A 21564-nucleotide genomic window follows, 5' to 3' on the forward strand; every position below is an offset into this window, starting at 1 on the left:
CTTTGGCGCTCCAGAAATACATAAAAGCCTTCTTGTTTTTCTACATTCAATTTAATTTGGATTATAATAAAATAAATAGCCACACTTATTCTAAATTAAATATTAAAAAATGATTTAACCCGAAAATGTTTTATTTATTGATTAATTAAGTATTTAGTACGTGTGCTGATGCAACATCAATGTCATTGAATATGATATCAAATAGGGGTTTGGTTGGTAAGTTTCATGTGTACAACAAAAAACATTTAATGGCCAATAGTCTAATTTTAATCAGTAACAGCTGTTGGTCCAGGTGTTATGTATTTTTACTTGGATATATGTATATCGTAGCATATTAGTATTAGTTACAGCTTGTATTAATAATACTTTTATCAATCTCGTATGTACACATTTTGACCTTTTTAAGATGTATAGAAATCTTGCCAATAGTAATACACATTTTTGTAGGTGACGACTTGGGATATTTACCTTCTACTTTTGTGGTATTATACCTAAACAAATCAAAACAATTTAAAAGAAATTCAATTTTCAAAATATACATATATTTCTATATTTATCGTGCATCCACCTATAAGAATAAAGCAAAAAATAGGTATATTATTTATATTTTGAATTAAATTATTTTGTGCATAATTAATCTTCTTTATATATATATTTTTTTTTTTTGGGGGAGCAAAGGAACAGATCCTGATATAATTTGTTGAAAGACAACATCTTGTAAGCCATTTTCTTAAGTAATGGCTTAGAGAAGCTTCCAAAGTGATGGGTTCTGGGTCTGTATGGAAGACTGGAAAGCCATATGTGAGGACTCTAAGGAATTATTTGTTCAAGGTAAACCTTCTTCCGTTCTTTTATCCATATTCCATTAAGCTGGTCGATATCTATGGTCTCTTTTTGTTCTTCCCAATGAATCCCGGAATGCGAGGTCATTTAAAGTCAAGAACAAAGCAGGGAACCAAAATTTGCAGTAGCTTTTAATTACGATTTTATCCTCGTTATTTTTAATTACAAGGTTTCATTACCCAACCAAAGGAACGAAGCCTTTTTTAATTTCATGTCTCTAAGTGTAAAAATGTCAGACCACAACAAAACAGATATCCTCTGCACTGGTGTCAGTACCAAGAAGGCTCCAGATACCTTTGGCATCTCCATCCGGACTGTCTACGGCATCAAGAAGTCCGTTTCAGCCCCATACAGCCGAGAAGAAGTAAAATTTTTGCATCAACAATATGGCTGCCATCTGGTCTGCCTCCAGCACTTACCTTCACATTCTGGATTTTGTAGTTCGGGGCGTGCTGGAGAAGAATATCTGCCACACTTCTCATCCAAATTTGGATTCACTACAAGCTGACACTCTGTTTGACAGTGTGTCGAGGCTGTTATTGCTGGTAAAGGAGGACATATTGAATAAAAAATATTATTCAAACATATTGGAAATTGAATATGTGTCGAAAAGAATTTCTTTGAATACATTCGTAAGGAAACTCTAAAATGGTACACACACAAATATTTGTAGCTTGATCATTCTTAAATTTAAGTTTTTATTCTTTAAAAAATAAAAAAATACTAAAATAATCTTCACCATTAAAAAGTTTTTTTAACTTATATATTTTTTTAATAAAAAAAAAAGGATTCTACACAAATACGAGTTATCAAAACAAATAGTATATATAATTAATTTATACATAATATATACAAGTTTTAATATTTTATAAAATATAATTAAAACTTTTGTAGATAATTAAGTAATTTTTTCTTTTGAATTCATATTTCCAAACGTATTTAAAATTTGTTTAAGTGTTTGATTCAGATCTTCAATTTTTTTATTTCGGCTTCAATTAAGATGTGACGAAATATCATTTCACCAGAACCCGGATTAGAAAAAAAATATATCAACAGTATGATGTAATTCTATGATACCCAAACTTAGATATTTTGTCACTCTTTTGACTCAATCATTTTGAATTTATTATGGAACACACACAAAAAAAAGCCTAGCTTGTGCCTTCTGACAATAAATTAGATCCATAGCGAATAAAAATGTTAGACTTCATGTCTTAAAGTTTTAATTTGTATGTTAAGAACCAAAACATTGATCAAATCTTAATAATTATGGGCAGGATATTTCCTGCTAATTCCGAGAAATTCGTGTTATTGATTCCTGAGAAAGATAGTTGAAGTTAATAAAAACCTCGCCAAGATCTTTCTTCAAAAACTACTAAAAAAGAAAGTTAACCATTTTATTAAAAAAAAAAAATTGTAAACATATTTTTTGATTAATATAACAAAGAATCCCAACATGGATGGGAGATATATGATAACGTCAAGTAAGTATTATGAATATATTATGCTTGGAATAAATGGATATATATAGAAGACTTTTCCTCTTCACTTAATGCAACACATAGGGTCAACTTACGATTATGGGACAACTGTGGATTGATGAGTTAAATATCCAAAGTAATTGGATGCAAACGATTACTGATGGAAGAAAATTAAAAGCTCAATTTTTATATTATGAATCATGTTTCCCTGTACTGTATGTAAAGATTGGGGTAAATTATTCAATACCATTATATACACTTTTTCAGAAGATCATCGGTTAAATATTCTGAAATCATTCATTAGTTGAAGGATCTATAGAACGATATTTTTAATTCAATTGAGGCCATATTTTTTTTCAGTGTGTTATCAAAAAAAAAATTAAAAAAATAGATTTCCTAAAAGGAAATCCATAGATAATGCATTATTAAATGTAGAGTATTGCTACATATTGACTTATTCGTTTGTTATTTATTTATTTCGACTGTCTGTAGCCTGTATTCTTAAGAAAATGGCGTATAACATATTAAATAATATTATCATTCCAGGAGTTATATTATTTAAGTAATAGACGGCACCGATCTCTCTCCCTTTGCTTAGAAAATAATATTGCTAAATAACCCTCAATGGTATGTGTTATGGCTTATTATGTCTAGTAGATCTAGACGGGATCTATATCCCGGCTTTACTTGAGGTATTTTGTCTGTACATTGTTTTTTAGAATCAGTAAAAGAGCTTAGCTCTTTTATTATAGTCCTTAATTCACTTTTATTTCTTCGTATTTTATGCTTTTACTACTCCGTAGTGTGTTCCCTAAATATATAAAGTAATTAAACAATACAGTATGAAAATTGATGCACGTCTTGTTGTTTGATTTTTGTTTTTATTGATTTCATATTTTACGTATAATTTGCATTGAGATAAAAAATATGATTGAGGATGTAAAGAAGAAATTAACACCGTTGTAGTTAGCCAAAACATTCAAAATGCACTAGTAATAAATAGCTGTATGTTAACAGCATAGAAGGCGTCTCAAATATTTTTATGTTTTTGTCTTGCTGGTGTAGTTTCAATCATTTAGGAATAACCAAATTCAAATATATATTTTTTTTCCGGAGGAATTTTGTCCATTGGTTTTTTTTTGTGCCGATAATTGATAGCACATGTGGCAAGATGTATGAACAATGACTTATTTGAAATGAATGGTGTCTAATTGATGTAGAGAGATATTTATATGATCGGACTTACCCTTTATGTCACTTTGAACCCTTCCTGTGGATAGAAAGAGATCCATAAATGCCTTAAAGGAATTGCATGGCATGGCCAGAGTAACTCCACTTTTCGTTGCGGGCCAGCAAGCTATATTGTCCCAATATCGGTCACAAAAACTCTCTGCAAGAATACAAAGGGAACTCGAAATCAAATCACTTAATGGGGAGATAGATTATAATTCCTCAAACCTTCAGTAGATATGTTTTTCTCAATAGACAGAGTGGATAAAGAGTTATTACTCCAACCATCACTACAGTGTTCTTCTTCCAAAGAGAAGGATCCATTCAGATAAAGTAGGCTCATTTTAATTGAGTCTTAAATAAATTGGGAGTATATGATGATGTACTGTCCTTCTTTTAAGGATGCATACACTAAGCCTCTCTCTGAGAATTGATTATGCTCTTTCTCCAAAGGCGGACAAACAACTAATTCTCCGTCTTAAACTCCTCTCGATTGTATTATTTTTGTAATAACTCACTTTGAGGACGGTAACAAGAACCTACTACTACTGCCTTTCTTCCCAAGTAGGACTTGTAAATTCCTTTTTAAATTATGTTTAAAGATTTTTATTTCTTTATTTTAAAATAGAGTCATTACATCATAGCATCGAATCAAGGAGTATTTCAAACGAAAAAAAAATAAATGAAAATATGTAAATTTCAATCATTTTGAAAGAAAATAATGTTCTCTCACGGTGTTATGACATAAGCATTTACACTGTATTTTAGTTAGCTGTGGATTATCTACTTATTTTCCACTTATTATTCAGTTCTGAAAAGCGTTGGTTCGTTGAATTCTAATTAGCAGATCTTGTAAAGCTGTGAACAACACCCAACAATTATTAAATAATAATTCCATACTCTGGAATAATTTGGCTGATTACCAACTGATTTTAGGCCTTTTCTCTGTTTCTTTTTCGAGTAATAAATTGCAAGATACAATAATGGCAAGAACATGAGGCAAAAATCTTTATTTATAAGCAAAATGAGTCTCTCTTTTTGTTTGTATGATTGTCTGAGGATAACTTATTTTTTAACAAGGAGCGTCTGTGGCTATAGCTCAGTGCATCATATTTAAAAGGAAAGAGAAATGGGAAACATAGAAAATAATGAATTTGAATTTAGATGAGGTTTAGCAACAAATGGGTGTAGCTAAAGCTCGGCATGTCATGTTAAAAAAATAAGTAAAATGCATATATTTAGGATTGTAAATGCAAAGCAGTTGTAGGATGCGATTTTTTATGTTGTTGTTGTTGGCAACCTGAACAATGTTTTTTATTAATTTTGTATCATTTCATTACTTAGAAGAAAGCAACTAAGTATTGAGTAATTACTTGTTATTGTGCCCATGAAAAACCTATAGTAATACTGATAGTGATGATTGATTGAATAATTATCTTATATATTAATAAAACAAAGTTAGTTTTCTCCTAACAATGCCAAGTGCTACGGCTGGTAATTAATCAGAGTATTAATATCCATCTCTTACTAACATATAAATAATCTTCTTTAAAATTTTTCTCTTACGGCAATTTAAACAACATTAATCTCCCTACTCACTAACAACAAAATGACTTATGTATTTTGTTGTCAACTGTAGATTTATATCCCTCTTATTTTTGAGGGGTGATTGGTTACATTCAAATTAGCTCTTTTTGAGCTATTAACATTTACCAACAGTTAAAATCAAATGATGATTCCATAGATGGACATAATTGGCTTAATAGCATCTGATTTTAAGACTTTTTTCTGTTCTTTATTTTTTGTTTTTATTAGAGATTGCAAAATATAATAAAATAAAAATATACCCTTTTCTTCCAGTTTTCAGTTGTTTTAAATATGTATCTCAATGGTGACCTTTACTAAAAGACTACTTCCAGTAAGGATCTATATTTATGCTAAGTATAATTAGTATTGTGTCAACTTGAGATAAGTCGAACCGAGTTAAGTAGCCACACATGAGACAACTGCCATTTATTAATTTATATTTTTTTAAATCAAAAATTGAATTTTAATTATTTAATTTTTTGGAAAAAAAGTTTAGAAATCCATAAATATTATCAAAAATTATTTTTTTTTGATAAAAAAAATTAAAAATCCACAGCTTTTCACAGAAAATTAATTTTATTTGAAGAAAATTCTAAAACTTTAAATTAAATATTAAATTTTTTCGAAAAAACTCTTAGCTATTCACAAAAAATTAAATTTTTAGAAGAAAATTTCAAAAATAAAATCCTTTGGAATTTTTTTTGGAAATATATTGTTTTCATAAAAAATTTGGAAAAATCTATTGCTATTTTTAGAAAATTAAACTTTTAGGGAAAAAATTTGAAAAATCCAAATCAGCAATACATTTTTTGGACATTGCAGAAGATACTCAAACTTTTTAAAATGAGCAAAAAAAAAAAAAAAAAAAAAATGAGGTAGTGGTTGGTTTAAAAGTAAATTTGGTATGAATATTTTATGTTTGTATTTTATTGATTTTAAATGCTAATGTTTTTAATTTAGATATATGAATATTTTATATTTGAAGGCCTTAATCTGGTGAAGAAATTTTAGACTATAATGTTTAATGATATTTTTGTAAATGCATCTTCACCATAAATTTTTCTAGATAATTCTAATTTTTTATAAATTATTTTCTGTCTAAATAAAGATATAAAAAACACTAAACATTAATTTTTTTTTTTTAATTAAAAATCCATATTAATACAAGGAAGATTAAAAAATCTAAAGCTATTCAAAGAAAAAAAATATTTTGGGAAAAAATTCAAATATTAAATTCCAATTTAAATTTTTTTTTCCAAAAAAATTAAAAATCCGTAGCTATTCAAATAAAATTAAATTGGCCGGAAATTTATTATTCAATTTATATTCAATAAAATACTTTTAGTTTTTACTTTGTGCCTTACATGCCCAGTTTGCATGTACTTATACCCTCTTTCTATTAACAGACTGATGCTGCAATTCGTTGTGGAACCGGGGTATATCTCCAGTCTGCCTCCACAGAGATGAGAAAAAACTCATTAGAAATTGACATTGAGTTTAGAAAAGTTAGGTACAGGAGTGCCAATAAATTCAAGTAATTTGATGAGGCTTAGTTATACAAATCAAGCCAACTCAAAATATTATCAAATCAACTTTGGAAAAAAATTCCAAAAAATTTGCAGAAAATTTATTTTTCTGGGAATAGCTATATATCTTTCCAAAATAATTTAATTTTTTGTGAATAGCTGTGGATATTTGAAATTTAATTTTTTTTTTTTTTCAAAAAATCCAAAAACCAAAAACCACCCTCAAAAAAAATATGGTATATATATATAATCCTGCAGAAGCCCCTATTATGTATACATTCAATATATGTACATGTTAAAGACGGTAAGAACCCCAATTGAACTAGACACACCTTCAACAAATTTATCTAAAAAACCTTTATTGTTGAAAGGAGAAAAAATTTATTATAATTAATTTATAATTATTATTCGCTTGAATTCTTTTGTTATTTTAAGTGATTATCATTATCATCAAAGAGAGTTGAAAGGGAGAAGGGGGGAAGTTGAGTGTGAACTTTCCAATATCTTGAAAAATAAATTTATGAGTCCAATTACATACACACACAAAAACATACCTACTCCAATTCTCAAGATGAATTCTTTATTCTGACTTGACTCTCTCAACCTTTCTCAATTTTGAATAAAAAATACCTTGAACAAAAAATATAATTTCTATAAGATATTGTGCTAAAAGATGAAAAATTAAATATTATTTCCTTTTAATTAAATAATCAATTTACTTACTAATAATTAGTGATGGGACGATTTCATAAAAATCCCTGATGCCGATGGGAAAAAAATTTCAAGTATAATTTTTTTTTTGAAAACAAATTTCAAATATCTCAAGCTGTTCTTAAAAGTATAAAATAAATTCATAGTTATTCAAAGTTTGAATTAAATTTTGTGGAAAAAATTAGAAGATTTAAATTTTTGTGGGGAAAAAAATGAAAAATTGAACTAAATTTCAAATATTAAATTTTCAGTAAAAAACAAAAAAATCCTTAATTTGGTAGAAAACGGCTCTTTTTTTTTATCATACCTTAGAAAAATAATAAATTGTGAAATAGCAATAATAAATAATAATCGGAATCGAAAATTGAACATTATTTTCCCAATGCCGATTCCGATTTCAGAAAAAAAAAAAACAATTTTCCGATTTGGGTTAATTGTCCAATCACTAATAATAATACAATATATAATTCTATAAAAATAAAACCCCCCACAAGGACCCTATTAATAAAAACTTAATTTCCATCAGGATCCTTTTCCTCTTCTTCATCAAACAACTCGACGGTGTCCCAGATACAGTTATATAATTATAAGAAATTCACCGATGCCAAATTTTCAACTAATTTCCAGAGGCGTCCGTAGGATTATTTTTCTTTTTTTTCACAAAAAATTATTTTTTTAGGAAAAACATTTCAAAAATAATATTTCAAATATAAACTTTTTTGAAGAAAATGTCAAGTATTACATTTTTTGGAGAAAAAAATTCACAATACATAGCTATTCACAAAAATTAATTTTTTGGGGGGGATTCAGCTGATGTTAATTTTCTCGACGCAAAAGATGGCTCCCAATCCAAAAGGGGAAGTATCTGTCCATAAGAACAATGGACGAGACGGATCATAGTGAAAACGGATAGGTACATTAGAGCAGTGGTTTTCAAACTTTTTTTTCTCGCGACACAGTGGAGAAAAAACACTTAACCCTGCGACCCAAAACAATAATATTTTTTAATAAGTTTTCATAAAATAAAAATATTGGCTGGGCAATTGATACATGCTAGCTTTAACAGCTTTACTTTAAGTAATAATTAAAATTTGACATTGACGTTACTTGTATAACATTTTTTCAATTTGATTATTTTTTTTTTTTTAAATGATCCGATAAGTTTTACTTACCTAATGTGACGGGTGGGCCTGCCTGCTGTTCATGATCTCACTCCAATCTGGATCACAGGATAATAGTGCTAATTGCATGTCAGGTGCACTGTTGAGTCGGTTTCTTTATTTTGTTTTTAACGTTGTCAATGTCAAAAATCCCGGTTCGCCCATGTAGGCTGATGTGAATGGCAGCAACAATAGAACATTAATCTTATTGAAAAGTGGATATTCTTTTAAAACACTGATCTAAAACGATGAGAAGTATGATAACTTGTGGCTAGTTTTCAGTGTGATATCACAAGTGAGTTGCAGCAACTCGTTTTCTTGCTCAGGCATCAAATTTAGCTCCATTATTGATTGAGGATTTTGAAAGCAAAAGGATCTTTCACCCAAAGCTTTTGTTTCAGATTTTCAAACCCGTCTGTAGCGACTAAAACTGTCGCCAGTGCAGCAAAAGGTAACTCTATGACACTTTTAATGTCATTCACTTTTTCTTGACTGATGCTGTTCTCCTCAGTGTGTTGTAACAGTATAACTATATGTTCATGTTGTAGCTGGGACGATTACTTTTTAGTAGTGTTTGCCACAGTACTAGCGACTTTTGAAATACTGGTATATGCTCGAAGTGTCGGAATAATGGTATCTTCTTTGTAACTTCAAATTTAGTTTGAGAAAATGTAAGCGAGATATATGACAACTTTCTTTACCAATTGGCATCGTTACACAAATTTGCCAAGTTAGACTGTTTCTCTACCAGAAAAATGTGAATCTCATTCCTGAGTTCGTACACCCTTGTTAGTACTCTTCCCCTCGACAGCCACCGTACTTCAGTTTGAAAGAGTAACAGAATGTGCTTCACTCCCATTTCTCCCATTTCAAGGGAAACACCCGTGGATACCAAAGTTTCACGGTAAATGAAACAGTGAGCCCTAACAACATCATTACCAGCTGCCTCAGATATTATTGTCACAACTCATCTATTTCTACCTGTCATATTTGCTCCACCATCACTTGCTATTCCTTTGCAATTAGCCCAATTCAATTGTATTTTCCAACCATGCAGTCTTCCACCGCTCCAAATATATGTGCTCCTGTTGTATTCGTAGGTAAAGTCAAACAACACAGAAAATCTTCCATAAAGTCATATTACCACACATACCTCACATAAACTAACAGTGTTGCACAATTTTTGAAAAATAAGTACCCTCGTTAAGTTGGATAGTAAAATCCTTGGCTGACTGTAACCGAGTAATAAGCTGGCCATCCAAATGTTCTGCGCTGTCACATATTCACTGAGAGGAATGCTTCTCAATTTTTCTGCAGACTTGTCATCGAAAATGGTTCGCAACATATCCAGAGATGCTGGAAGAATAAGTTTTTCAGCCACTGTATTAGACATTTTCTCTTTTGCCACACGGTATGCAACTAAAATTGAAGCCAGTTGTGACTTGTCATTCAAGGTAGTTGAGTGATTAAGAACTTGAGCCAATAACTTTAACTCACGTTGCTTCCGTTGAAAACACTCGATATTCTTATCACTAGTTTCCTCCCCTGTATTTCGTTTCTAAATGTATTTTCAGTTTTGACGGTTTCAAACTTTTGTTAGCAAGCACCTTGCTGAACACAACACACTGGGGATTAGGATCCTGATTTGCATTCATTATATTTGGAATCATTATATTGTCGCGTCCATTATTTATTTTAATTTTTACTTGGTGGTTCAGACGTCAATTTGACAGTACTAGAACTAGAACTTCCTGTTTCGGGCTGTGTACTTACACTTGTATTTGACGTAGATGGATTTGGTTCCGAACATCCTTTTCTGATAACAAAACGATCGATTCTTAATCAATTACCCAGCAACAACAAACAGATAGTGCTTGGATTCAGAATACAGTAGCGTTTCGTCGATAGGTGTGATAAGTTACATGTGAAAATGCTACGCTATGATCACGTGTAGTGCGATGAAACTCTGCAAACAAATAAGTTTTACCGTAAATAAGTAATTCGTTCGACTTTAATTTTATTGTACAATATTATTTTAAAACTAACAAAAAAACATTTTTATATTTTAAATTTGCAAGGGATTCAGTATTGGGTCGCGACAGGTACTTTAAAAACCACTGCACTAGAGATTGAATTTTTAATATGGGTGAAGCTTACTTGCATCTCCATTGTTCCCCCAATAATCGCACCAATTTTTATTTATTCATGAAGTGGAGCCGCATCTGCAGAGATTATGAACAAAGTAACCATGATATTGGACGATACCCAGAAAATGTTTGACTTCTGTGTATGAAGAGGGTACGGGAATTTTATGCCGGAGCGAATAAGTTCCAGATCCTAGGACCTGCCTTGCTTCAACACCTTCAGGCCCAAATACGTTAATTTGTGCTTCATGATCCTACACTTCTCAGGCTCGAGACGAGTACCAACCTTGTCAATAAACAATAAACTTCTTCCAACGTCTTCAGGTGTTCCTCCCTCGATTTGTAGAAGACGATGTAGATCTTAATACCAGAGATTCCTTCAAACAGCTTCTCCTGGGGTACCTGTACAATTGCTAGGGCAGAAGCAAGCCCGTACAGAAGAAGATTGTACTGGAACAGTCCCAATGGTGTGTTAATAACCAGAAACTTCTTGGACTCGTCGTCCAATGGATATTACTCATAGCAATGAGCAAAGTCCAGCTTGGAGAAATAACTGGATCCGGTAAGATCAGCAAACACCTCTTCAGGGTGAGGAAGGAGGTGCAAATATTTATCAATGATATGTAGTGTTGTACCGGTCCTGATTTAGTATTAGGACTAGTCCTATCGGTCTCAAAAACTGTCTAACTGTCAGTCCTTGGAATTTTTCATAAACATATATATGGATTATTAAGTCAAATAAGATTTTATGGAATATGTATTAAGATTATTGGACATACATATTTTCCAAAAAATATGATTTTTTAAATTATAATATGAACATATTATATTATTAATTAGTTAAACACTTTATTATATTATGTAATGGAATAATTAAAAAAGAGGAAAAACACACTCATTGCCGTCCGAAGGGATCAATTTTACCTTCTTTAAGGACCGAAAGTGGGACCGCAGCGTGCTGAAACGTAGTCCTCAGTCCTAAATAAGGATCGACACAACACTCATGATAGGTGATATCCTGTGTGTAAAATCAGTGCATATCTGGACTTTACCATTTGGTTCCAATACAGTGACTATAGGTGGTGACACCCACTCAGAAGACTCTACTCTACTAAGTCTCCCTCTGCTCTCGCTAAAGTGAACTATAGCCTTTATATGTTACATATGAGAAACGGTGTCTTCAAATATGACATTATATTTCTTTCTTAACAACTCACTTATCTCCATATCTTAACCAGGGACCGGCATACATCCACAAGTTACATACTCATGCATGCATCAATGCGCTCAGTGAAGCTCAAGCTAGGTAGGAGTTTGAGCACCTTCGTTGCCACGTGTTGTGTTTAACTACTTGATTTAGGGAACGCACTATGGAGTTGTGAAAGGGTAAAATACGAAGGTTTTAAAGGTGAATCAAGGACTATATTAAATGAGTTCATTATACACACTGAATATAAAAATCGAGGTACACATAAAAGTATCCATATAAAACCACAAGTAAAACAGGGAGATAGATCCTGTCTAGATCTACTAGACATGAACACAATAATACATAATAGTTATGAGCTAATTAGGTATACTAAATTATTCTATTAAGATTTATGCTCAATAAATAGAGCGCCCTCAAGGCATTTAGAATAGGAATATATTCCGGTAGACAATTTTAAGGTATGAAAAACATTAAAATGCTCTCCTGCTGCTGAGTCTCCGCTTGAGTCCCTAAGTAATAATTGACCAATTCTTCCCAAAATGTGGGATGATTATACAATCATTACCAGGACTTGTTCACAGCTTTAAGAAAAAAAGAATTTTAATTCCATCAATCAATGTCCAGAACACTCATAATAGGAAAACGAGAAGAAAAATCGACATTTGGCAACAAAATACAACTATAATTATTTTTTTCGTGTCAACTACTTAGCACTAGTTAATTTTATGTTAGTAAAGTAACACTGAATTGTATTACTTGTAATTAGGGCTGGGTATCGAGCAAGTGTGTGTATGAAAAGCAAGAGCGAGACATATGGGACTATTGATTAAAAGTTAGAGTTTTGGAGAGTAGAATATCAGGTGATACTGGTATAAAAGTGAGAATCTTCTATATTTCATATTACACTAGAAGAGTGAATATAAAAAGTAGTGGAAATTTTCAAATTCAGGAATATCTGATTTACTTCTTGAAAATCATGAAAAAACTTCCAAATTTCTATATTATAGATTTATTAAAAAATATTAATAAAAGTCGCTAATATGATATAGTCAAAAACCTATGATTGTCACTTAACCCGTAGCATTAAATTACTAGTAAATTTAGACATTCTGTCTCCACCCTCTCTAGTTTTTCAATGAATTCGGATATCGGAGACAGGATACACCTTCAGGACGGACTGCAGTTGGATACCTAATCCGGAAAACTATTGCGAGGGCACCAAAAGTTAAAGTTATTTTTACTTACATGTGCCCGTACTGATTCTATGTTTTATATGAAGTGTAGCAATAAATGTTTTTTTTCTTTTAAATTAATTACTAGTAAATTTAAATACTAATGTATTATAACGTATATTTGCAATATTAAGTTAAAGAGTGTGGGTAAAATAAAAACACAAATTAAAAACGATTAATTATAATGAAAAATATTAATTAGAAATTTTAATAGTAGCTATACACAGAAAGGGAAACAAATGAATAATAACAAACGACACTTAATATTACAAATGGATTCAACAAATTATTAGGGACAAAGGATACGAAATTGAAGTTATTAAAATTATATATTACAAATTGATTCAACGAATTATTAGGGACAAATGTAAATTATTAATATACAAAGATAATGAGACATTGTTATATAGAAAAAAGTATACTAATTATGTGTAGAAATAAAATCCGTCTTTTTCCTATCATACTTCAAATTCCATGTAGAAACCTCATTTTTCGTCATCTAAGTAATTTGTAAAGCTAAGAAAAGAAAAAGTAAATTAATATGTTCAGACAAAATTTGCAACATTAATGGAATTAGCAACTTTTATGTTGATCATAGTGATAAGATAAGGACTACCCAAGAAACGGCCATCCCAAGGACCCGTCCATATAGCTGTCATTGATCGTTCCCAGTTGTCTTTAGTCTCATCAACAGCTATGAAAATATCCTTATCTCCCATTTTCTCTTTAATTGTGGTGATTAAATCCTTATTGATAACCGTCATTAATCTATGTAGAGTAATTCTACTAAGAGACGGTTCTATCGGCATATTTCTTCATAAACTTCGAGAAAATTGAGTTCTCCACGGCTAAAAAAGGTATATTACAGGAAACTAGGATCTTTAAGAGGTCGGTGTTAAAGTTGTCAGAATCATCATGATTCAAATGTTGTTTGTATACATTCATATTCTTAATGTGTGGAAGAGGGCATTAAGTGTCGTTTGACTCTGGATAGGGGGCTGTGAGAGTACTTACATCGGCATATTCGACAAAATGTTTTTTTGTCGTCGGGTAGATAGCTCCAAATTTCATGACCTCCATTAATTTCAATCTAGGCATAGGGAGAATTTTTTTTTGGTACTTCACCAATTTTATTGTAAAGACTCAAAGGTATGTACTCGGCGAACAATATATTCTTTGAGGGGATGTTAGCAGAAGAATAATTCGAGAAAAAGTGAATAAATAAGAAAAAAGTATCCATGGACCCTGTTATGTATTCCATAGACGGACTTAAAAGGATACATAGACTTCTCAATAACTCCAGATACTTTCGGTAAAACCTCAAAAAATTAGGTTTTTAAATTGGAAATATGTGTTTCATTCATAGAGTATAACATTTGAAGGACCTATTAAGGTGTTTGAGCAAAAACATAACATATTTGAACCTTTTTTGAGAAATTAGACCAACTGTTTTCCTTTTCTAATCTCAAAACAGTAATTTATTTGACCAAACAGCCCTGCTTTACTTATAATCTAAAGTAACACTACAAAGTTATCTATCTGTCTGATTACTACGATGAAAAAAAATGCAAAAAAGGACATATATTTCACTTAAAAATCTATTTTTATGTGTCATATTTATGGGCAAACGAACCTCCAGACAAATTTCTACAATGTTTATTTTATCTACAAATGCAATATTCAATTGGAATTTCATTTTTTTTGCATATGGAAAAAACGAAACTGCAATTATCACCGATTTCTTTTTTGCCCATAACTTTTTTGATTTTGAATAAATTTCAAAACATCATTACTCGTACAGTTTCCTTTTAAGACGCCAGTCACTTTTTTATTTATAATTCAACCCCTTATGTAGTCACCTTGAGCTAAAAAGGAGTGTTTGTGGCATAGAATAAGCCCCCTTAAATGACTCGCCCTTCCAGAGAAAAAAAAATCGGCATTATTTTATATATATTAAGTATATTCACAAAGTAGAGGGCGCTACCGATCATTTTTCACAAGGGAATTATGTAGCTCAACCTTATGATTAATTTTCAAACCGGTTCCTCAACGAATGTTTGATTATTGAATGATTAAACATTATTTGATTTGAATACTTTTTTTTGGCAAAGTTTCGAAAAAGTGTATTATACTTATTGAGTTTAGCATTTACATTAAGATCTCAGCCACATCACTGCCCAAAAAAATATTCAATTCCGTGAGATATAACTACATTATTTCGTCATTTAAAGTAGTGCCTTCAAATTCTTGTCACGATAGCTTTTATGTTTCGACTCCCGAGTCTCTCCAGTTAACTTTTAGGTTTTTTTAATACATCTTACGTAAGTAGTAGGGGTTTATCTATTATCTGACCAAATTTCAACATACTTTATACTGGTTATTGACCCTCAGGTCGTCCTCAAACTAGGGTCATAATTATTGAAGTTGAATTAATTTGATTTTTTCCCGTTTATTCCAAAGGCATTGATATAATTGAACGATGTCTCCTTCTAAGAAGAGGTAAATGCCTGAAAGTGCTATTCGAAAGAATGGAATCGCCAAAACGTTTATTTATCAGTATTTTAACTCATTTCCAGATTAAAGCCAGTATCTCACAAATGGACACATTCTTTATTTCTATGTAACATCCGGAAACTACAATGCAATCAAATCTTCACGAAAGTTGAAGGAAATTTGCAATTCAAGATATGGAATATCAAAAGATCTTTTGTTTTACTTTCCTGTTAAACGGATTGTCTTAAGGATTTATAAAAAAATTCAAGAAACTTTCGGATAAAAATATGATGGCATGATTCTTAGATGAATGTAATAAACTGTTCCTTTGGTCGTTTAACGCTTTTGAACCTATAAATCCTTCCCCGTATACCTCGAACTTAAATGACCCTCAGACTTCTCTTTCTCAAAGTGTCCCTCAAGCATTCAATAAAATATTTGTCGCACTTTCTTCACACCAAAAGAAAAACACAGACTTAGAAATTTTAGTATCAAAATATAAGGCAAAGTCCGAAAGACTGGAACATTCCATTTATGAAGATTTTAATAACCCTACTTGCTTAATCCAACTTTGCTGTGCTGGGAAATCTTCTGACGTGGAAATGGATGAAGAAATTTTACAACTTATATGATAATCAATTGAACTATCTTGATGTGATTCAAATAGTTAAAGAAGTTGTCGAACAATTAGAAAAGAGTTTATTAGATCCTACATCGATTTCTAAATCAAATTATGATTTCTTTGGAGAACCATTAATTACGGAGAACACGTTTCGTAAACTTCAAAGAATAAAAATTAATGATGAAAGCTTTCATTTCTTCCACAATAGTTTTTTTAGACAGGCAATATAAAAAGTAAGTATTTTGAATTAGACATTGATAACTTATCTGTAAGATTGAAGGAAAAAATTACGTGGCCAATGTGCCACAACTTGGACGCTGAAGAACTTATAGGTATCTTTTCAACAATAAAAAACAAATCTTTGAGTGCTACTGTGGACAATATATCATGTCGATTAAGAGATTCAATGGATGGTACTATATACTAAGAGAAGACATCATAACAAAAAGTGTAAAATTTGCAAGAATATATATAAATATTTAATGGTTATGCGATAATTTAGTATTTACTTCTTTGGAAATAGAGATTATAACTGAATTAATAATTATTAAACTACATAAATAAAGTATTAATATAGATTTCTAAAATTTTTATTTATTCATTAAGTTTATTTATTATTATTAATAATATTATGATTTGTGACGTCATTTTCAAATTTGCAGCCCCAACTAGTGTTCAAATAGATGAAGCATACACAAGTTGCTCATAAACAAGGGGAGAGGTTTACGAGAAAAGTTTTTAATTTTCTGCAACGAAAAATTGCAATTACTCGGGATATATAAATACTAATTAAGATAATTTTGTTATCATTGCACTATACAGCTAAAATTACATAATTGATATGAAATAAAAAATACAAAAATATGTTGTTTTGATTTTTTTGTTAACATTTAATTACAAATTATGTTATTATGCACTTACTCGCTAAACCTGTTCTTTCCCTGAATTACGAGTTATCTAATTATGCACATACTAAGAATGATAAAATGAACTTGATAATCTGCGGACGGGCAGACATGTAGTACAATATTATATTATTGTAGATATTTGTGATATTAAGTTAAATAAGTATGGTTAAAATAAAAAAGAATAAAAAACGATAACTTTTACAAAAAATATTAATTAGAAATTTTATAGTGGTGATACACAGAAAGTCAAACAAATTAAAAATAACAAGTAAAAGTTACCAAATTAAAGTTATTAGTGTAAAATATTATAAATGGATTCAACAAATTATCCAGAGACAAATAAAAACTATACAAAATATAATGAGACACTTTATAAAGAAATAAATGTACTAATTATGTTTAAAAATAAAATATTTCAAATTCCATGTAAATCCTCATTCTTCTTCTTGTAGTTCATTCGTAAAGATAGCAAAGAAAAGTAAGTTTTAGTATTTAAAATGACTCATCTTATATAAATTACATATCAACATGTTTGCATCCATGAAGCATACCCATGTCTGACCAATTGATACCCTGGATGAAAGTTGTGAGCAATGGTGTCTAGTTCCTGATTCTACAAGACTTGGCCCCTCTCACAATGCCTACCAGACCCAAAACTAATTTGATGTAGATAAGGTGTCATTTTGACACCCACACAGCCGGCCCTTTTACTCACCCTATATGAATCCCATGGATTACTTATATCTATTTAATTTGGGTTTGAATGGCTCTACCTAGATATCGACGTTCAAATGTTCAACAATACTCAAGTTTATAAGTAAATTAAATTTCCCTTCTAAAGCATTAGTGGCCTCGGTAATTGTGTTGAGATTATTATGAATTATTGATCATCCTTCATAAATAAACTGATTATTTATTATATCCTTAGCTCTAACGACTGATGATGTTTTTTTTTTAAATATTACCTGATCACTTCAAAGTTATTTAAATAATAATCAACTGGTTTTAACTAAGTTTCCCAACGTGTGACGATAGGTGTTAGAGATAATGGAATTTGGTAAGAACTCATTTAAAGGACCCATCAATATAATTGTCATTGATGGTTCCCGGTTGTTTTTGTCTCATCAACAGCTATAAAAATATCTTATCTCCAATTTTCCCTTTGATTTTGGAAATTACTTCCTTAATCTCAATGGGAGTTTCCACTATGAAAAAATGCTATATTATATTAAACAAGCACCTTTAAGAGGTTGTTGTTAAAGTAAGAGTATTCAGAATCATTATGAGTCAGATGTGGTTCTTATACGTTCATATTATTGATGTGGAACGAGACCATTAAGTGTCGTTTGATACATAGGAGTACTTACGTCAACATATTTGACAAAATATTATGTAGTCTTTCGGTAGGTAGCTCCAAATTTCATATATTAATTTCCATCTAGAAGTAAAGATAATTTTTTTAGGGATTTTACTAATAATATTAACTATATTTTACAAAGGTAGGCGACAAACTATAGATTATTTATAAGAATGATTTGGTAAAGAATGAAAAAATAAGAAAACAGAGCAAACGCAACAACCGTTTTTCCTTTTCTAATCTCAAAGTATTAATTTATCAAAACTTGCTGCCCAGCTCCCATAACCATGGGATATACCAGGGACCGTTCTATAGAAGGAGGTAATGGTAGTAGATGGTACAGTTGTGTCGCTCACGACTTTTATAATTTGACAGAAGTATCCAGGCCCATTATATGGACAGCACTGGTTCGTATTTGTATTTTACTCTAAGATTATAAGGATACTAACTCCAAATGTAAGATATGTTACTTGTAAACTGGGCTGTAGAAATTTGTATGAAGACAACTCTCTAATTTAAAATGTTCAGATCAGAAATAACATAGATAGAACACCATTTTATACAGAGGTCAAGTTCGGTAGGAGCATGATTTCAAAATCAAATCAAAGTCATATCTATAAACTATTTAAAATAAATAATGGTACAGCCGCTGTGTGTGAACAATAATTTGGCATATATTTTTTTGCATATTGTAAAGACATGTAGACACATTTTACATGTAAGTGTATTATGTTTTTGTTTGTTAGTTATCGGAGTTTTTGATTAATTGGATAAAAGTCCAAGCTGTTTTAAACTCATAATTTCCTTCTTGCTATTCAATTTAATTTTCAGCACTTTGATTCAAATTCATGTAACACATGATAATTTCTAGGGTATATTTGACTTCAAACTTGAAGGTTAGAGGTTGGGCCAGTCTCTCCAACACTCAAGGGTTTTTCTGAACTTTTTCCTAGTTCATGTCACAAAATACCTCTTTGAACTTATTGACATCTGCAAAGAATAACTCTGAGGTAGCAATTAAGGCACCTCCGGAAAGATGAAAAAATCCAATGTGTTTGGGTTGACTATTTATCATTGATCTTTCAAGTGTAAGTCCCTCTAAGAGAATGGGTTGTTTTGAACTTCCAATCAAGAAAACGGCAACATAAGCCATTCCTTCGTAGTTCCAGTCCCATTTGTCATAGGGAGAATGGGAGGGATTTTAATTATACACATTTATAAAGTCATCATACTCTTCCCAACTGTCAATTCAGTCGTCCTTGGCATCTTGGTCGAAATCCTCCTCCAATTGATTAGTGGCTGTAATAGTGCTGCTTAGTCCTTTATTTGAAGATCCCCTGAAACTGGGAGGTGTGGACTGATGCAATTGTTACTTAACATTTGATTATTGTCGTGGAGGAGTAAACTCATTGATAGTTTCTGAAGATGAATAGACTTAATTAAAAACGCATGATATAAACCTTTTCAAAAGAGAGAGCTCCAATATAGTCTTCTTCATTTTCAAAATTGAGACACATTATGCTTCACATGAGAAGGATATTTTAGGAGCATATGGCGAAAGGGATGAGTACATCGATGTAGACTAGACTGTAGAAGTAGCAGAGAGAGAGTACAGGAGGTCAGCAAAGTGGATACAAAAGGCACTGCATATTATGGTACTTTCCCATGTAGGATGACAAGTTTGGGTTTTGATTTTGATGAATGAAAGGGGTCTATAAATTTTCAACTCACGTTGTTAAATTATTGTTTTACTGTCTGAGTGACTAGTATATATTTGTTAGGTCAATATGTTCAGCAAACCATCATATTTTTCATATTCTATCCTTTAATTTCATGAGATAATACGCAGCCGATTTGTTTAACATCAACTTTAATACCAAGCCTGGGTATCCCTAGAGATGGATGTAAGAGTGTGAAAAGAAGGCGAGAGCAAGACATATGGTATTACTGAATTAAGGACCTTGTTAATATCAAGTACATCTTATATAATTGTGGGATAGAAAATGAATTAATCCTATATAGAAGAGAAGCTTCTACATTTAAAATAGCGTTACTGAAGGGAAAATATTATAATTATATTTAAATTCATATATATTTACTATGCATTTTTAAAACAACTTGCACCAAAGATAGGAGATAATTCTTCTTTCAGAGGGAAACGCCGCCACGATGACCTATCAAATAATGAACAAAAAAGGAGAAAGAGGAAACATATCAACCGATTTTCCATTTTCTAATCGTAAACTTAGTTTTTTCTTCATACGGATCCTAAACTAATAAATTACAAAGCATTAGAGATTACGTTAAAAGTTAGATCTAAATCTAGGAGGAGGAGTTAATATATGTAATGATTGCTAGAGGAATAACTATAAAAACAAGAAAGAAGATTTGTGTTGAAAAATGTACTTTACAAACATGATCAGAAAAACCCCTTTCAAAGAGTTTTGTTTATCCAGTGAAAAATTGTAATTTCATACTTATGAGTACAAGTCAAGTTATGAGTTTTCAACGAGTCTTCAAAATAGGGCCTCAAGTCCAAGTTACCACCTCATATATGTAATAATATCTGTATATGAATGTTTATAGAATAAACACGACAATAGAAGGGGGGGGGGGGATAAAGAATAGAGACTAAAAATTCCTATGAAATTGCAATATTTTTACGTTCAATTTTGTTTTGGATCGAGTCAGGACGAGAAAAGTTGAATAATAAGAGAAAAATAAAATATATTTTCCTGTTCAAGTGTATAGAATATTTATTGACTACACTTAAGTCACTATGTACATAAAGAATCTATAGCGATCTAAAAACATATTATTATTAGGGTTCGATATATTTATATCGAACATAAGTTACCCGACGTTAGTTTGGTTCAAATTTGAGACCAAAAAATTAATTAATTAGGGCAATTTGATTGTTTGTATTCTTTAAGCTTATAATATTTGTATTCTTGGTCGTATGATACACATCTTTGTTTCTTGGAAACCAGCACTGTATTGTACCAACCACTTTCCGTGTGGTTGGTACAATACAAAAAGTTTTTTTACTTCCCACTCTTA

At 30.9% G+C, this 21564-nt stretch overlaps 1 protein-coding gene across 2 annotated transcripts in view; it reads right to left on the reverse strand.

Moving 5' to 3' along the window:
* LOC121129724 (corticotropin-releasing factor receptor 1) overlaps positions 1-4021 on the reverse strand; it is a 44735-nt gene extending 40714 nt beyond the window's left edge. For both annotated transcript variants that reach the window (XM_071893540.1, XM_040725446.2), the window contains exons 1-2: positions 3783-4021; positions 3571-3714 (exon numbers count right to left, since the gene is read on the reverse strand). In XM_071893540.1, coding sequence (XP_071749641.1) covers positions 3571-3714; positions 3783-3897 — 259 coding nt within the window. In that variant the 5' untranslated portion in view covers positions 3898-4021. The remainder of the gene's footprint in view (positions 1-3570; positions 3715-3782) is intronic.
* Between the last annotated feature and the right edge of the window lie 17543 nt (positions 4022-21564).

The sequence above is a fragment of the Lepeophtheirus salmonis genome, chromosome 1 (genome assembly GCF_016086655.4).
Source record: "Lepeophtheirus salmonis chromosome 1, UVic_Lsal_1.4, whole genome shotgun sequence".
NCBI classification, from domain to species: domain Eukaryota; kingdom Metazoa; phylum Arthropoda; class Copepoda; order Siphonostomatoida; family Caligidae; genus Lepeophtheirus; species Lepeophtheirus salmonis.